Source organism: Carettochelys insculpta, chromosome 2 (genome assembly GCF_033958435.1).
Source record: "Carettochelys insculpta isolate YL-2023 chromosome 2, ASM3395843v1, whole genome shotgun sequence".
In the NCBI taxonomy this organism is placed as follows: Eukaryota; Metazoa; Chordata; order Testudines; family Carettochelyidae; genus Carettochelys; species Carettochelys insculpta.
This window is the reverse complement of record NC_134138.1, coordinates 132,275,160-132,293,490: the sequence shown is the minus strand read 5'-3', so window position 1 is coordinate 132,293,490 and position 18,331 is coordinate 132,275,160. Positions and strand designations below refer to the sequence as shown.

Genomic DNA, 18,331 nt, shown 5'->3' with positions numbered 1-18,331 from the left:
TCTTCTGTGGTATGTTTGCATATTTTTGTAAGTAGTTTTTAAGTGAGGTGTAACTTGGTGCTAAGCAAAATAAAAGCAACTCCTGAAAAGGGTACAGTAATCTTGAACGGTTGAACAGCGCTCATTTCAAGACCTCCCACTACCTTAAGACTAAGGTGACCATGCGTCCTGGTTTTGGAGGGAAAGTCCCGTATATAGGATGCTAGGAGGGCATCCCAATTTATTTTGTCAAAGGGGCTAATTGCCCAGTATTTTCCTGGGGATGCCGCCTGCTTCCCCCAGCTTCCCCATGTCAGTGTGGCTGCCCCGCAGCATTCCCCAGCTGGGGGAGGTGGGAGCCGGACCCACACAGCAGCATGGATGCCCTCCAGCTTCTCCTGGATCCCCTGTGGTGTCATAGTTGCCACCCACCTTTCCCCAGGTGGGGGAGCTGGACCAAGTTGCAGCTGCCCCACCCCGCCAGCTTCCCCCAGCCTGGGGTAGCTGGGAGCTCCCCAGCTCCCTCTGGTTCCCCTGCCATGGTGCAGCTGCCCCCCAACTCCCCGCCCCACTGGGAGACCCGGGAGCCAGACCTGCACTGTTGCTGTCCCCCTCTAGCTTCCCTTGGCTGGGGGAGCTGGAGCTGGACCCACACAGCAGCATGGCAGCCCCCTAGCTTCCCTCAGCTGAGGGAGCCGGAGTGGCAGCACAGTGGCCCTCACCTGGTGGAAGCCAGGAGTGTCACTCAGAGGGTGACAGCCCCCACAGGACAGTCACCGCCTGACCCCGTCAGGGTAACCATCCGTCCCATTTTGGCTGGGACAGCATCATTTCCCTTGTCTGATGTTTGGCCAGTGGAGATTTGGTCACCGTAGTTAGGACCATGTTTCTCAGCTGGTGGTAGGCACACCCTTAAGGGTATGTGAGAGAAGTTTGGGGGTACTTTATTAAAAAGGTCAAGAAAGGTTGAGTCTGTTCTGGTATGGCTATGGTATGAACAAGCGGGTCTGTCCCACGAAAGCTCATCACCTAATTAATTATTTTGTTAGTCTTTAAAGTGCTACTGGTCTGCTTTGTGTTTTGAACTGGATTGTTCTTGGTCTGCTCCGACTGCAGCAGGGGACTGGCCTTAACGATCGCTCAGGGTCCCCCCTTCCAGCTCTAGGGGCCTACGATTCTAAAGGAGGGGAGCCAGGCCATTGCTGCTAACCAGGCCCTCGGGCATGCTGCTGGAACCAACAATTGCGGAAAACTTCAGGTCGTACTACCAGGCGCTCCGGAGCTGATCAGTGCATTGAGAGGGAGGCAAATGTGACTGAGCCAAGCAGTTGTCAGCTGCAGGGGAGAGGGGGCGCAGGGGCACCCGCGGCTCCCCGCATTGCGCAGCCAAAGGCACGGCATTTGAACGAGTCAGTCACAGCAGCAGGTGCAGCCGCAAGAAGCACCCGGCGGCGCCAACAGGGCGCGAACCTCGCCCCCGCTGGAGGAGGGAGCGAAGGCTGCTGGGAGTTGTAGTGCGTGTGTGGGTGTTCGAAAATGGGAGCAGGCCGCGGACTCCATTTCCCAGAGTGCCTCGCTCGCCCCCTGGCCGTCACCTTGACTTTCGCATCGGAGCCCCGCCCCAGCGCGCCGGCGATGGCGTCAACCTGGAACGAGTAGTCACGAGCCCGCCCCCTTCGCTCCTCCCCGGATGCGCTTGTAAATAGAAGCTGGGGTTGCTTAATATTCATGAGCTTCGAGGAAGGGAGGGGAGAGGAGGGGACGGGACGGGACGCGGGAAGGCGGCTCCTCTCTCTGTCCCTAATGGCGCTCGCGACAGCTGTGGAGCGCGGCTGAGCCGAACGCGCGCGACGGAACGCCGAGACGCCGACCGACGGAATGTTCCCCATTGCTACATAATCCGCCTCTGGAACGCGGCGCCTTTCTCCGTTCTCTTCCCCCGCCCCCTCCTCCGGGCTCCGAGCGGCGCTGCCCCGGGGAGGAGGCGGCGGCGGCGGTGGCATCCCCCAACGCCGGCAATGGAGCCCGCGCAGCAGCGAGCCCGAGAAGCCCGGGCGGCTGTGCGGAGCAGCAGCGGGGAGCAGCAGAACGGCTCCCCGGGCGCGAGGAGCCGAGCATCGCCGGGCGCGGAGAGCAGTGCGGAGCAGCCGGTTGGCGCCGAAGCTGGCCCGCTAGAAGGCAAAGCAGCCAGTGGGCCACGGAGGAGGCGGGGGGCCGCAGGAGGCTTCGCTCCCCACGCTGCGCGGGTGGCCAACGGGACTCAGGCTGTTCCTAGTCGGGGCAGCAGCGCCAACTCCCTGCTGCTGCGGAGAGGGAGGCTGAAGAGAAATCTCTCTGCAGCAGCCGCCGCCTCCTCCTCCTCGGCTGCTGCCCCTGCCTCGCTGGGTACCCGCAGCCTGGATAGGAAAGCGCTGCTGCTGAAGCCACCCCGGCAGTTACAGCCGCTGCAGTCCCCGGAGCGGGACTGGGTGCGGCGGGACCTGCAGCGGGGCTGCGTTCATGTCTACGAGCGCCACATGTCTTACCTTCGCCCTGTGCTCTGCACGCTGGAGACCACGGCGGCCGAGGTGGCGGCCCGGCTACTGCAGCTGAGCCACAGCGGGACTACCGGTGTGGTCCGAGTGCCGGGGAGTGTGGTCCGGGTGCTGGGGAAGGCGAGCGCGCAGTCCCCACAGGGAGCGGCGGCCTTCGCGCGGGAGACGCACTCGGGCGCCGCGGCTGAAGCTGACCAGGGCAGTCTGACACCTTCCGACCCCCCGCCTCTAAGGCCGGAGCACGAAGAGAGGCTGAGAAGCCGCTGGGGAACCCGGCACGGTCTGGGCCGGCAACCGCCGGGAGACAGCGGGGAAGCGGCCCGCCCCAGCCATCTGGCCCTGAGCTGCAGCGTTGGGGAGAACAGCTGGGCAGATCCTCGGCCGAGTCCCTTGTCCTCCGATTTCAGCCCCAGGGCGCCGCCGCCCGCCGAGCTCTACCTGGCTGGGCCGCCGCTGTCCTGCCCCTCCCTCCTGGGCGAGCTGGGACTGGCCGGCTCTGACACCGAGAGCTTCAGCCTCAGCCCCAGCGCCGAAAGCGTCTCCGACCGCCTGGATCCCTACAGCAGCGGCAACTCGTCGTCCTCCGAGGAGCTGGAGGCGGATTCCGCTGCGCCAGCTGGAGAGGGGGTGGGCGCTGGACCGGGCAGGAGCCATCACCGGCCGGGCGAGTTCCCCTCGGTGCAGCCCCCGCCGCGGGCAGGGCGTGCGGGAGAAGAGCCCCCCGGCGTGGGGCTGACTGCGGCAGCCCCCGCCACCTCCAAGGCCTCTCACTTGGGAGGAGAGGCGGGCGCCTCCTCCCCTCTGCCCCCGGCCTTGTACGTGCAGTTCCACGGGGAAACCAGCCGCCGCCTAGAAGCACATGAGAAACCGCTGCAGATCCAGAACGACTACCTCTCCCAGCTGGGCTTCCGAGACCTGTGGAGAGTGCAGGAGGAGGGCATGGACTCCGAGACTGGCTGCCTCATCCGCTTCTATGCAGGTGAGGAAAGGGGGTGCGTCTAACGGGGCTGGCTGCGGGGCAGCTCTGCCTAACAGAAGGACAGGTATTGACTTGTGTGTGTTTGGAGGTTAAGCATCTTGGGGCTGGGACCAGAGCCCCAGCCGGGTACCCAGCGGAGTTACTTTAAATTGACACGTTCATTATAGTCATATCGGAGACATCTTGGGGTAGCTCTTATTTATTATTTGGAATTATATATGGACCCCATAGTGCCAGGTGCTTTTACAAAATCATGATGTATCTCTGCTCTAAACAATCATTATTTCCCCTCACATGTATTTACCTTACCAAATTCTGTGCCTAGGGAACACCACCCCACCAAAAAACCTGATTAATATTCTGTTATTTATGTGGCCAGACTGTCATGAAAACTGTAAGTCAACTTTGGCAAAAGCCCATCCAAAACACCCACTGTCTTGCCTTATTGAGTGGTTCTGGTGGTGATTGGGTCATGAACTGTGGTGTTGAAGAGTTTTCATTGAGTGAAATTTAGAATCTGCATTTGAGGTTGGATCACGCTTTCCAATGTATTGTCTTCTGTATTTCACAACAATCTGTTAGACTGAAAAGGCAAAAAATTATCTTCTATATTTGCATCATACAGCTATCAGTGATGTCACTGAACTGATTCTTAAAAGGGGAAGCTGAGGGCAGGGCACAGATAGGTATAGTAGAGAGAGAGCTTCAAATTGAACCACTCTAGTCTCTAAATTGTATAGGGTGGCATCGCTAGTTTCTCAGAGTTGAAAGAAGTGCATGTTGCTCAAAGCTAAATGCTGTACTTAAATTTAAAAAAAAAAAAAAAAGGTGAGTGTGTGAGCAGTTTATACCCAACAGTCCTGTCTGTATTGGAAGAATAACATGTATATGCAAAATAATCTTTAAGAGTACGTATGTGTTAAAATTTTGGTCACCTAAAGAGTAAACCTTTTCAATGAAACTTTGCTGGGTGGCTTACCAAGTAGAACTTGGGGATGTTTACCTCTTTTTATTCCACTCTAAATATGCCTTGTTTCGCATTTTGTGATACCTGTTTTAACACACAGTGCCACTTGAGTTACTGGCATAATGTAAAATGTGAGCCATATAGGTGCATAAACAGTCTGCTTCCTTGTCTGTTGCTTTAAAAATGAGGGGAGAGAAGAGAATTATCAAACATTCTAGTACTCACAGCGTATTTGAAATATATCGCCTCTAATAAGTGAGTTTCGGTGTGCTGGTCTTGCATCTTACAAGTTGATGTTGTTAGCCATTTAATAGAAAATGACACAGTATGTAGTTATTGCCACTATTGGACCTGACTGGACCATGAAACTTATTTTCTACTGTGTACTACTTAAACTTGCAGTACTGAGGCAGCAGTTCTTGTGCTAAATGAACACTTCAGAGAAAAGTCTACTAGCAGCAGTGCACCAGATAAATTCCGCTTCCTCTTTGGGTGGTCTGATGGTTCCCTTAAGTCTTTAGCATGCCCCATAGTAGTATCTTCACGGCAACACAAATGACTTCCAAAGGCTGTGTCTGCAATAGCCCCCTTCTTCAAAGGGGGCATGGTGGTCAGCCTGATCAGAGAATACTAATGAAGTGCTGCGCTGAATATGCAACACTTCATTGGGCTAATTCTGCTTGCAGCAACTTTGAAGTGCTGGCATGCCATGGAATAAGGGCACTTCAGATTTGCACGGGTACTTGGAAGTGCCGTTGGCTACACAGCATGCCAGCGCTTTGAAGCTTGTAACTCCAAAGTAGCTGTGGGGATAATTTAGCCTAATGAAGTGCTGCATATTCATCGCAGCACTTCATTGGTAATCAGCCTGATCAGAGAATACTATGTCCCGTTTGAAGAAGGGGCTAGTGTAGACACAGCCAAACTGTATTGGGAGCCCAAAGTGGGTGGTAAACCCATGTTAATGGAGTCACCAGCACTGGCTTATGCTTGCTCAGGCTTTAGCTGTGGGTGTTGGGCTGCAGGTACCCCTCCCTCTCCACCCCGGTTCCCTGGCTTTTGGGATGGCTCAGGCTTCAGTTCCCCCTTCTGGGGTCATATAATAAATTTTATTTTTCAAAGGTGTCATGGTGCAACGAAGTTCGCAATGAAGAGGACCCTCGAATATTGCTCAGTACGGGAGTTAGTTAGGAGGGAATGAATACCTTGGGATCAGAAAGAAAACATTAAAACTGTTTCAGGTAGCTGCATGCTGAATGCCTTAATAATGCAATAAGGAATTAGGCAAGTGTTTCTGACAGGAATGTCTCTTATATAAATTCATTATTTCTACTTCTACAGTTAAGTGAGAATATACAAAGTTGGTCCCAAATGGCATAGAAATGGTGTTGCAATTCTGTAGACTTCATAAACTGCACGTTATATAAATGGAAAAAGAAAAAGAACCCTTTTATGTGATGCCCTTGTTTACACCCACTCACACATTTTAATGTTGACATGACTATATTTTAATTAAAAGTCCATAGAATGCTAAAGTTCTGAGTCCATAAATCAGTTTGGCTTGGAATAGTTGTTGTGATTTTTATTCACTTGACCTGAAACTTAACGACTTGTAAAAACAGAATTTCATGGTTTTAGAAGACAACTTAGTAGAATAAATTCATACTGTGGTGTATGTGGTCAATTGCGTAACTCAAATTTAAGTTTGCTTTAATTTCAGATACTGATTTAGCATGCTGCTCTTGAGCATTTTGGTAGATTTGTATTTCTTAGGATGACCTGTTTCTGTAATCAAATTATAAAAGCTCTATAAAGTAAACCTTCAATTCTGTGGACCCTGAGTTAACAGGCACATAGGCGGGCAGGGAGGAGGAGTGTTTGACTGGTCCTGTGGTGGCAGCCCCAGTGGTAGCTACTGTAGGTACTGTTGGCTTGGGTGGTTGTGGCTCTGGTGAGTTGCCCATTTACTTGGGAGAGCTGGAGTAGGGCCACTATGGCAAATACAAGTATCGGAGGTGTAGCAGTGTTAGTCTGGATCTGTAACAGCAACGAAGGGTCCTGTGGCACCTTATAGACTAACAGAAAAGTTTTGAGCATGAGCTTTCGTGAGCACAGACTCATTTCATCAGGTGCATCTGATGCACCAGCACCTGATGAAATGAGTCTGTGCTCACGAAAGCTCATGCTCAAAACTTTTCTGTTAGTCTATAAGGTGCCACAGGACCCTTCATTGTTCTGGCAAATACAGTAAACCCTTGCATTTAACAGACTTCTGGGATTAATGAACACCTGTCTCCCCCTATTAGTCTTCTAAATCGAGGGTTTACTGTAATGTGTTTTTATAAAACAAGGGGTACATTATTTGGCAACTACTGCCATCCAGTACTAGTGACTAGTAACTATTATTTTCATAGACTACTTTAGTCAAACAAATTTCACGTAGTGGTTTTGGCTACTCAAATACATTTAATCTTCTTTTCATACCCTATTTCTCATTGGGTGGGGGGGGGGGAAGCATGGAGAAACAGGATGGCTGAGGTAATATCTTTTGCTGGACCAGCTTCTGTTGGTGAGAGATGCAAGGTTTCAAGCTTACATGGAGCTCTTCGGATCCATTAAGGGCTTTGTCTTGCACTCTGCAGTTTTTTGTGCCATAGGTGTGTTGATTCAGCCGTGTCTCCTAAAAGTCATGTGGTGTAGCTACTGTTTGTCAGTTCTTTTGCTGACAAAAGACTTCTACCCTCAGCGAGCAGCATTAAGTTTGTGGTCAGGAAAACCCTTCTGGCAACAGAGTGCAGTTCACACCATTGTTTGTCATTGTCAAAACTTTTATTCTTTTGCTGGGGGTGGGGGTGGTAGTGGTATATAAAGACTAGAGTTTTGTAGTTTTGTTGTCAGTGTGGACCTAGCCTGAGGGAGATTACCTCACCGCTCTTACATCTCTAATATTCTGAGACAAACTCAGCTACAACAATGCATATAGTAAATGCACAGAACAGAATTAACAACAGTTGGCAGAGGGGGTGTGTTTGAATTACTCCCTATGCCAGTTTGGCTCTCTGTGTTCTAGAGGAGGGTTTCCCCTAGGAGGATGGAAGGAGAAGAAACTGCTCATTTCAGGTGTTTTTATCATAGCTGAAATAAGCAGTATGGTTATGTATGGGGACTCCTAAAGACCCCGATGACGGAGGGTTCTGAGAGCTGTTCTAAAACTGTGAACCTTTGCTTGCCCTGGCTAACATTCTGTTGGATGGTGTACCAGTAGATAGACAGGTGTTAGTCTCTATCTAGTTCCACAGATATAGAAGGAATTTGTATAGTCTTCCCTGGTTGCTTTCATCTTTGCCTCCTTGGTGTACTAAAACTGTGTTACCAGAAATGTGGCTGTCCTGTACTAAGTGAACATGAGTAATAAGCTGCATGGTTAAACAGCAGAAACTTAAAAAAGGCGTAATGCTGAGAAAGGTATTACTGTTAGCACTCAGACTGCAGTGATCTCACTAGGTTCAGAACATGAAAAAACTTATTATTTTAAACACTTTCTCTCCCCCACTTCTGTGTGCAAAATGAAACCCTGGGAAAAATGAGGGGAAAAAAAATCTCCCCTTTAATAGAAATGCTCAGTGCTTCAAGGGGAGGAAGATGTTGCAACACTGGTTCTAATTTGTACGTAGCACAGTATAAGCATTCAGTATTTTAAGTACCTTTCTCTGTGTGGAATTTCAACTTTAAAAAACAAACAAAAAAACAAAGTGCAGAAATCTGTTGCTTGACATTTTTTATGGCAGTTTTATGTTCTACATGTAAGGAGTAGGAATCATGTTTACCTTAGCTCATTTCAAGATGTGGCTTGCACACTTTCATTATTTCTCCTGCTCCTCCCTTATTTTTAAGATCATGGAGGTGTTTAACTCTTGTCTTAAGCTCTATAGCATTTAAAGTTACAGAATAACTGAAGTGAAATACGTATTTTTGGGCCCATAAGGCCCATGGATTTCATTGTGAGCAGAATCAGGCCTCAATTGACTAGTCATACACAGTAACTTCATGCTCGGTGGGAATCTGTTTTTAACCGATTTTCCTTGAAGTCTGAAATATTAAATCTTAACTTAAAAGGATGTAGTTAAATAGCTTTCTGCTGAGGTATTTTACTGGATTATGGAACTCAGTAATAACCCATAGTGCAATTATACTCATGATATTTTGGCTGTGAGACTGATTAGATCAGAGTTACTAAATTATTCCTTAAACCATAAAAATCGCTTTGATCCAGTATGATTTTTTTGAACACAAAATATACTCCCTATTCTCAGTTTACCCACCCCAACCCCAAATTGTTTTGCAAAAATTATTCTCCCAGTGGACTGGACTTAAATTTCCCATAAGGGCAAAAATGTGATAGTTGTAGAAATTTTGAAATGAACCAATCAGTGTTTGAGTTTTCCGGTCAAAAGAAAGCTTAAAAAGATTTCCTTTAATTTATTTATGCTGCAGTTTGATCTGCGCACTGTAAACAATGTGCTCTCTGAAATGGTTTTTGAAAGCTTGGCTTTTGCATTTATTTTGGGGCTTCTTTTTGGCACTTGCTGAAAAGTGGTATTACTTTTGACCCTGACGCTCATTCTGAGTCATGAGGCCTCCATACTGCTGTTGTCAACCAAATACGGTTTCTCAATAGGATTGCTCATAGGCAGAATACTGAGAAATGTCAGTACTAATACAAACTTTCATTTCAAACATGCTTGTCAGATCTAATTTGAGAGAGATTTCTTGTCCAAGTGATCTTTCAGAAAGTGCTGTTGAGAAAAGTCTGTTCAGCATTATAGCAAATTTTATTTTGATGTAAAATTTCTGTTTTCCATTCTTGTCTCTCATTTCAGAAGATTAAGACATTAGTCAACTGGAATGATCTAACTGGATTAAAAATAGTCAGTTATTAAAGCAACTAAAACCTGTTCCTTCCACCAAAGCTGAAAATGTTAGACATTTCATGTTAGTTGTGACACATGGGCTTTCTGCTGTGTGGCACATATGGAATTGACTAGACTTAGATTTATATATTTTAAGCATTGGGTGGAAGTCATGATTCTGAAGTTGTGCCACCTTGTGACAAAGAGAATGAATAACTTAATACCACGGTAGCAAACTATGGACATCTTTTTATCTTCAGGACAAGTGATTTTTAAATTGGTGAACTCAAACATGGAGAATGAGCATAAAACTAGAATTATGCTCTTAAGGTATCCTCCATCTTTGGTTTTGCATCACTGTTTGTTTTCAGCTCCATTGTTTTGTTTAATGTAATACATCTCACTTTTTCCAAAGACATTATTGAGAAAGTGAACTCTTTGGTGTGTTAAGTACAACTGTACTAAAAAGTTTTAGCCTATAGTTTCCTACATATTTCCTTTACTTTTAATTTTCCTTCCTGTTTGATGTAAATTGTAGGTACCCTGACGACTTACCCTCTGGCCATACTTCAGTATCAGATCAATGATCTGTTCATCTTATCTGGATTTCTGGTAGTGGCTTGTGCCAGATGCACCTGACAATGGGAGGTTTAAGCATATCTGGAGCACGGGGTTGTGTCACTGAGGGTCTTAATGGCCATTGATGGATCTGTTCTCGGTGAATTTACCTTATTCTTTTGTTGTGAACCTGGCTGTACTTTTGGTCTTCGCAGCATCTCTTGGAAATGAGTTCTGCAGTTTGACTATACATTGTGTGAAGGACTTCCTTTTCTTGGTCTTAAATCTGTTGCCTATTAGTTGGATTGTGTGACTTGTGTTCTATGAAAGAGTAAATTACACTTACTGACTTTCTCCACACCATCCATCCTTTTATAAACTTCTGTCATATCCTTCCCTTAATGGCCTCTTTTCTAAAGTGAGCAGTTCCAGTCTTTCATCTCTCCTCGTTGGAAGTTGTTCCATGTCTTTAATCACTAGTTTTTTCTTTTTCTAATTCTAATGTATTCTTCTCCATTTTCCTCCCTCCCCGCCAACCTCCCCCCACCTTTTTGGAGCGAGGTGACTGAAACTGCCTGTAGTGTTCAGGGTGTGGGTGTACCATGAATTTATATAGTGGCATCATGGCATTTGCTGTCTTAGTGGATTAATGGTGCCTAACATTGTTCGTATGGGGGTGTGTGGCATATTGAGTGGCTATCTGTGATGACTACAAAAGCTTCCTTTGGTGGTAAGAGCTAATTTGGACCCCATTTTGTATCTGTTGTTGGAATTATGTTTTTTTGATGTGCATTACTTTGCATTTTAGAACACTGAATTTAATCTGCCATTTTCTTGCCCGAGTCATCTGGTTTTGTGAGATCTCTTTGCAGCCCGCTTGAGTAATTTTGTATTGCTCACAAAATTTTTCACCTCGGTCTTTGCCTCTTTTTCTAGGGCTTTTTTTTTTTGTTTTGTTTTTTTTGTTTGAACATACAGAACAGAACAGGTTCTAGTATAGGTGCTTGGGAACCTGGGATCCTGTTGTTTACCTCTGCTAATACTGGGCCGTTTACTCTTGTTCTTTATTTCCTGTCTTTTAACTAGTTAATGATCCAGGAGAATACCTTTCCTTTTATCCCAAGATAGCTTACTGTGTTTAAGAACCTTCTGTATGGGATCTTATCAAGGGCTTTCTGAAAGTTCAACACACACATTGACTGGATCCCCTTTTTCCACGTGCTTGTTGATTCCTTCACAGAATTCTAATAGATTGGTAATGCATGATTTCTCTTTGCAAAGATATATTGATTCTTCTCCAACATTTTGTTTTGTTTGATAATTTTGTTTGTTGTAGTTTCAAATAGTTTGGTTAGTATTGACATTCAGCTTACTGGCCTAGAATAGCAAAGGTCACCTTCAGAACATTTTAGAAATAGGTGTTACATTAGCTGTCCTCCAGTCAACTTGAACAGAAGCTGATTTAAGTGATAGGCTACATAGTGCAGTTAGTAATTCTGCAATTTTGTGTTTGAATTCCTTCTGAACTCTTGGGCCAGAACCATCTGGTCCTTCTGACTTATTTAGTTTTATGAGTTTCTTCCAAAGCAGTTTCTGTTGACACATTAGTCTGGGGTGATTGCTCAGTGCTGCAAATAGTTAACTTATTCGCAACAGCTGTATCTTCTTGAAATGACTTTTCAGCACCTTGATCATCCATTAGCCCAGGGACTGGCAACCAAAATAGCAAGAAAAGCCATTTTTATGTTTGTTTGTTTGTTTTTTTTTGAAGCTGGTAAAAAGCTCAATGATTTAAAAGCCACAGTGCATGTGAATACGAGGTGGGCCTTCACAAATAATGCCAAACTGTAATTTCTGAAACCCCTATTTTAAGAACGGTGCACACAATGATTTATAATACGATGCATGTTTACTGCTGGATGTTCAGAAACTTTGTACATGTTCTGTTTCCTCACACTTTGCACGCACGTATGTGTATGTTTGCATCACTGTCTTCCTGACTTTCACTCCTGAACCCACATTATGACAATTTTACTTAGCATTTAATTTCAGTTTTCTTTCTTAAAATGCGCATTGCTCTTCACAGTAGGAATGTTGCAAGCTTCTTTTTCCTTTCCAAAATGAGGACTTTATTAGCAGCACAGTCAAAACACAGCTAAGTATCATATCCCACAATGCACTGCACATAATAGAGTGGGCATTATTCAACATTTTGAGATTGTATAGTTTGCTATTTTGATAAGAGTTGCTCATTTTTGGGCATTTAGATGTTCACTGTTTATCAAAAATAATCAGGAAGATTTTTTTTTCCCCCCCCTCCAGGAATAAGGGTTCTTTCAGAAAAACGTTTTTTCAGATGAACCCTGTCTGCATTTTTTCCCTCAGAAAAAACTCTATTCCCAAACAGCGGTCAATGAGATTATGCAAATAAAGTGTGAAATGTGTAAATGATTTTGCTCTTTTGAAAGAGGGATGTAGTGTAGACATAGCAAAAGTGTTTACACCTCTAACTCTGGTACGCACTTGACTAGTTTGCATTATTTATGAGTAAATGTGAAGAATTCCAAATATAAATATCAAAATAAATCAATTTTAAATACTGATATATTCTTTGACTGTTTAGTACTTAAAATGTTCAAATTCTGAATATCACTACTGATGCAGTAGAGAACGTGCTATTCTTTTTCTCAAGGTGTGTGGTTTTTTTTCTCTGCCTCAATCTTTCATATGTGGTAAATATCCAGATATTCTGACTCGCCCTTTTCCAAATCCCCAAAGCTCTCACTTTTGGAATTCTGTGCATAAATCTCCTCTTGGTGATGGTATTATAGATGTACCTAAAAATCCTTTGTGCAATTAAAACATCCATCTGTTCCATTAGAACATTAGGAGCTCTAAGCAATCTGTCATAGAAGAACACAGCCTCATAAAGACAATTTCAATGGGGCAAAAAGAAACCAGTGTCCTCATTCAAGACTGTATTAGCAACTTGTTTACTGAGTATTTTATTGGTCTAATGAAACAACGTGAAGGAAGTTTATGTAATTGTCTTAAAAATTGCTGTAGTGAATGCTTCTCTAGAGTTGTCTTAAAATGGATTATTTCTGGAAAATGTAGAAAAAGTGCTTCTTACATTATTTTCCACTTTAATTCTCGAATCTTAAAAATCCAAAAGAGAAGTTCCCATTTGTATTGTTTTTGAAGTACAGTTTCACCTCAGATTACCTTCAAATTAAGTCCTCACTTCTTTGCACTTCCTTTTGATTTTTAAAGGGCAGACAATTGAAGAAATTTACATGTTTTGATTTCTTAAGTGAGCATTTTAAAAATCAAGTTACTTGTGCCTGTGCTGACTGTTCAATTTCCTGTCTTTTCATGTTCGAGACAGTGAGAATCAATGGAAAGGAGCTTTGGTTTTATAATCCACCATATTTTGGTTAATTTAATTTTTACTGGTTGTTTTATTTCATTTGTTCTTGGGTGTTCTTAATTTAAAACTGAAAAAAACCCTAAACCTTAACTTCTTGGCCAAAAATACGTGTATCTGAACAACTCTTGAACTTTTCTGTTGTTGAATAGGGAGCTGTAATGTCTTCACCATCAGCATCTATGGAATAAACTTCCAATTTCGGAGCACCGCGGCCGCCCGCATGCTAATGAAGCGCTGAATATGCATTTCAGTGCTTCATTAGTAAACTTCGAATGGCCATTTCGAAGTTTGGGGCTAGTGTAGACATGGCCAAAAGGGATTTGGAGCTTGGTCCAACTCCTGTAGGAACTGAATCTGCCCCTCAGCCAGACTGATGGGACCTTCCTCTGTGCTAACATATTTTAAAGGCTGATTTTTTTGGGGGGATGGCTAACCTGGCACCTGTTTAGAAACACAGTTCCAGCTTCATGAGTGGCTTTTTTGGAGCAGGAAGGAAATGTGACCCACTTCCACCAACAGCTGATCATTAATGTCCTTCATTTTTAAAAAGACTGCCTCCACAGAATAAATGTATTTGAGCCCTAAACAAAGTTTTAGGACCTTCAGAAACTTTTGGTAATCAGTTTAATGGTAGCTGAGCTATTATCCTCTCATGTAAGGTAAGTTTCATTTGCTTGTTCAATTTGAAACTTTTTTTATTGCTTCTATGCTCTTGGGATCCATACACTGTTTTATACAGGACTTGCCTCAAAAAACAAAAAAACAAAACAAAAAAAAAACCCTGTGTGTGGCTTTTTTTTTTTTTTTTTTTAAATGGACTGCTATAGCTAATGATTGAGTTTAAGGTGTTACGCTGTCTAAACCACAGCTTGTTTTTCTTTTGTGGTATAATTATATTCTCACCATAAAACATGTTATGAATACAAACTGCATTACATGTGTAGATGAGGAACAGCATCGCATCAGTGGGTGCTAGAATGTGACAGCTGTTTTAACAGCACAAAGGAATATTTGTGGCCTGGCAGTGACTCATAATGTTTTTTGTCCAGTTGATACCCCAGGGGGAGTTTAGCTAGGCAGTCACTACCCAAACTGTAACTTGCTGTAATGTACATGCTGTCACATCTAGTTTAAATAATAACAAAACCTCTGATCCCTCTTATAGTCTTTGTCTGTAAGATAGTACCTGTAGTAACATCCTGTGCCCCCCTTCTCCAAAATGCCATGCACAGTCATTGACTCAACCACTGGTTCATCAACTCTACTTTTGCCACAACCTGGAGTTTCTTATGGCAGCAAGTCTGACCCTGATCAGCTTAGATATTGCGACTCCATGACTGTGTATGGTGGAGCTGCAAATACTGTGCCTTGTGAATGAAGAAAACTGTCTTAAATGCTTGCTCAAAATATTTCTTTATGAATGGCATATTTGAGAAGAAACAAATCTGTATCTAAAACATCTGTTTCAGCCTTCAAATAAAAGCTTCTTGTGGTGGGGGAGTTGTTGAATTTGACAATGCAGCATGCCTGTCCTGTAGGGCTTCTATTGCTAGGAAAATAGATTTCCTCCCAACTGGCTTTTGTGACCCTGGAGTGATTGGTTTTTTTGGTTTAATTCATAGTCTCACATGACCTGCTTATAAATAATGTAAGGAAATATAACCGAGATGGAGCTACTGTAAGGTGGGTGCCTAATTAGTGGATAACCATTCTTCGAGTAATTTTCAATGGTCTAGTCATCCTGAAAGGCGTAACAGGTGGGGTTGTGCAGGGATCAGCTTTGGGACTGGTTCTGTTCAACATCTTCCTCAACAGTTTAGTTAATGGTGTGGATAATGTACTTGTGAAATTTCTTGATGATATTAAGATGGCAGGGATTACATATACTTTGTGGGACAGGATTATAATTCAAACCTATCTGGACAAACTAGAGAAATGGTGGGAGGTGAAATTCAATAAGGATAAAAGCAAATTTCTCCATCTAGGGTGAAACAAACAGTTTTATACCCTGTAAAATGGGAAATGACTGTCTAGAAACGAATACTGCTGAAAAGGATCTAAGGGTCATGGAGAACTATGAGCTAAATGAGTCAACAGTGTGATACTGTTGCAAAAAAGCAAACATTCTGGGCTGTGTTAACAGGAGTGTTGTAAGCAAGACGTGCTCTACTCTGTGCTGATTACTCCTCAGCTGGGGTATTATGGCCACTTCTGGGTACCACATTTCAGGCAAAAGATGTGGACAAATGGAAGATGGCTCAGAGAAGAGCAACAAGAATGATTAGAAGCATGACCTATGAGCAGGGCTGCAGAAATGGCCATAGACTGCAGGCCCCCACTCTGACCTCCCCAACGGTCCTGGCTCAGGATTACGTGGGGCTGTGTGCGTGCAGATGCAGGCAGCAGCAGCAGCAGGGGGTTGCCTCCCTCCAGCGATTTACCACCCACTGTACTTAACAGGTGGCGCATGCGGCAGCTTGCTCCACTCCACCGCACCCTCCCAGCCTGCGGAGTCTTGTTTCTCCGGGGGAGGTAGGGAACTGTCCAGGCTGCACTTGAGCCATGCAGTGAGTGGGTTGGGGGCAGGGTGAAGGGAAGCACCTGCGTCTGCTCCTGCCACTTATCCCTGCTGCCCATGTTCTGATGCCAAAGATCCTTCCCCATTCCATCATCCATAGGACAGATGATGCAGCTGCCATGGAGCCCCAAAAATGCATAATGGGACCGACTCTGTCTGAGAGAAAATGGAAGGAATTTTTTTAGTCTGGTAAGGAGAATTGGCAGGGAGCGTAACATCTTTCAGGTACCTAAAAGGTGGTTACAAGGAGGAAGGAGAGAATTTCCCTCAAACTCTGATGACAGGACAAGAAGCAAAGGGCTCAAATTGAAGAAAGGATGGTTTAGGTTAGACATTAGGAAAAACTTCTGAAGCGTCAGGTTGATGAAGCACTGGAATAAATTGTCTAGGGAGGTTGAAGAATCTTCCTTATTGGAGATTTTTAAAGAGAGGTTACACAAACACCAGTCAGGGATGATCTGTGGCACTTGGTAGTGTCATGGGTGCAGGGAACTGGACTTTGATGACCACTTGAACTCTCTTCCAGGTCTGTTTGTTCTATGAATTTTGCAGAAAACATTCACTTTCAAGTGAGTCCAAACGTTACTTCATGTGAGTTGACAATTTATTTACACAGGCCAGAAAACTTCCTCACAAATGTTCAGAAGCAGAACTTTTTTAAAAATTGCATCAATGTTTGTAGGGTAGGAACAGAAGAGTGAAAGTAATACGGTGTATACATGTACGCTTGTCTTCCTAGATGAACAAACTGTGTGAATTAGACGTGAAATTAACCTCTGATCTGAATGTGTGGATTTCCATTTTGGAACTTGAATTTGGTCTTGAACTTGTACTCCCTCCTGAGGTACTTAACGACTCGTGGCTTGAAGTGATTGGGACTATCTCAGTTAACTTCTTTGGCCTTTGGATCAGCTTTATAGTTATGACTTATATATTTTCTTATGAAAAATTAGTTTAGATGGTGTGCTGGTTAAACTCTTGTTTAAACCCAGTTTACAGTAGGGGGAGAATTGCATTGGTGTTCATCAGGCACATAACATCTGTTCAGTTTGAATGCGGTAAACCCTTGATTTTTTTTTTCCCCCCCCTTTTATGGACCCTGATTTAGCAGACTTTGGGAATAACGGAGCTCTTTGTTCCTAAAGTCCACTTAACCAGGGCTTGTAAAATCCTAAATACTTGTTTGCCCCCCGCCCCCCCCACCCATGGGCTTACTGTTGCAGAGCTGGAGCCACTGTCTTTCCCCAGAGTCCCCAGGCACTCCTCCTATCAGGGGTGGTGCATGAACATGGGCAGATGGCACTCGCGTATGTGTCCCACCACTGGTGGGAGGAGTGTGTGGCAGTGGCTCTTCCAGGCAGCGGTGGCTTTTGCCGCTGCACGCAGCGGGGCCACCAGCTATGATGACAGAGTCTGGCAGCTCCTCCTGTGGAGGTGAGTAGCAGGCATTTTGAGGGGAGGGGTTGGGGGAGCCTGGAAGGGGGTTGGTTGTGTTCAGTCAGAATTTACAACATGTCCAGGTTTAACGAACCCCCTGTTAATCTGTTAAATCGAGTGTTTACTGTGCATCAGTTTAAAACTGAGGAACAGGATCTGTGTATCCAAGGGCTCCTCGGTTTTTTGTTTTTTGTTAAACTGATGTCCTCCTGCCCAGAAGTGGGGCAGAGGCTCCAGGACATGAGACACAGTTTAGGTAAAAGGACTGAGGCTGGGGTGGGAGGGGAAGGAGTGGAGCTGGAAGGTGCTTCCTCCCCATACCAGGTGCTGGCTCGGCTGGCCTGCCCCCCGCCCCCCCACCAGCCATGCCTCTGAAGCAGGTGTGTCCCATATCATTAAGGACCTTTTGATCTCTGATACCTCAGATTTGCTTTTCTGCAACAGAATATTACATGACCAAAGGGCCCTAGACTGATACCCTGTAAATCTGTGTGTTCTGAGTGCTTAGTGCTTCAAGTATACAGTTCTAAATTACTGTTTGGTTTTTTCATATAATTGCATGTTTTTGGCTTTTGTTTCGATAGTATCGAAAAATGAAATGAGTCATGACATATATTATTTCCTTGAGGAAAATACAAACCAAAATGTATTCAGACATTCCACTGCTCACTGCTATATTTTAGTGGCATGCCACTGAAGTTCTGCATTTTCTTTGTGCAATCCCAAATCTCTGAAATGACTGCCTAACGTAACTTCAGTTTGGATATGTAACTAAAACTAAGCATAATATGGCATGAGTTAACAAAACAGTTTTTAAAATAGAAGATGCCTTAACCTGGAACTAATTTAGTTTTTCCTAGGGCAGTGAAAAATACAATTTTATTTGGTAAAAAGCATCTTTGATAAATAGGATACTATACCAACCCGTAGTTCTGAAAACCAACCCAATCCCCCATAGC

At 44.7% G+C, this 18,331-nt stretch overlaps 1 protein-coding gene across 1 annotated transcript in view; it reads left to right on the top strand.

Moving 5' to 3' along the window:
* The first annotated feature begins 1,759 nt into the window (after window positions 1–1,759).
* PHLPP1 (PH domain and leucine rich repeat protein phosphatase 1) overlaps window positions 1,760–18,331 on the top strand; it is a 229,625-nt gene continuing 213,053 nt past the window's right edge. Inside the window, exon 1 of the mRNA XM_074987780.1 lies at window positions 1,760–3,492. Within this exon, the coding sequence (XP_074843881.1) occupies window positions 1,998–3,492 (1,495 nt within the window). The 5' untranslated portion in view covers window positions 1,760–1,997. The remainder of the gene's footprint in view (window positions 3,493–18,331) is intronic.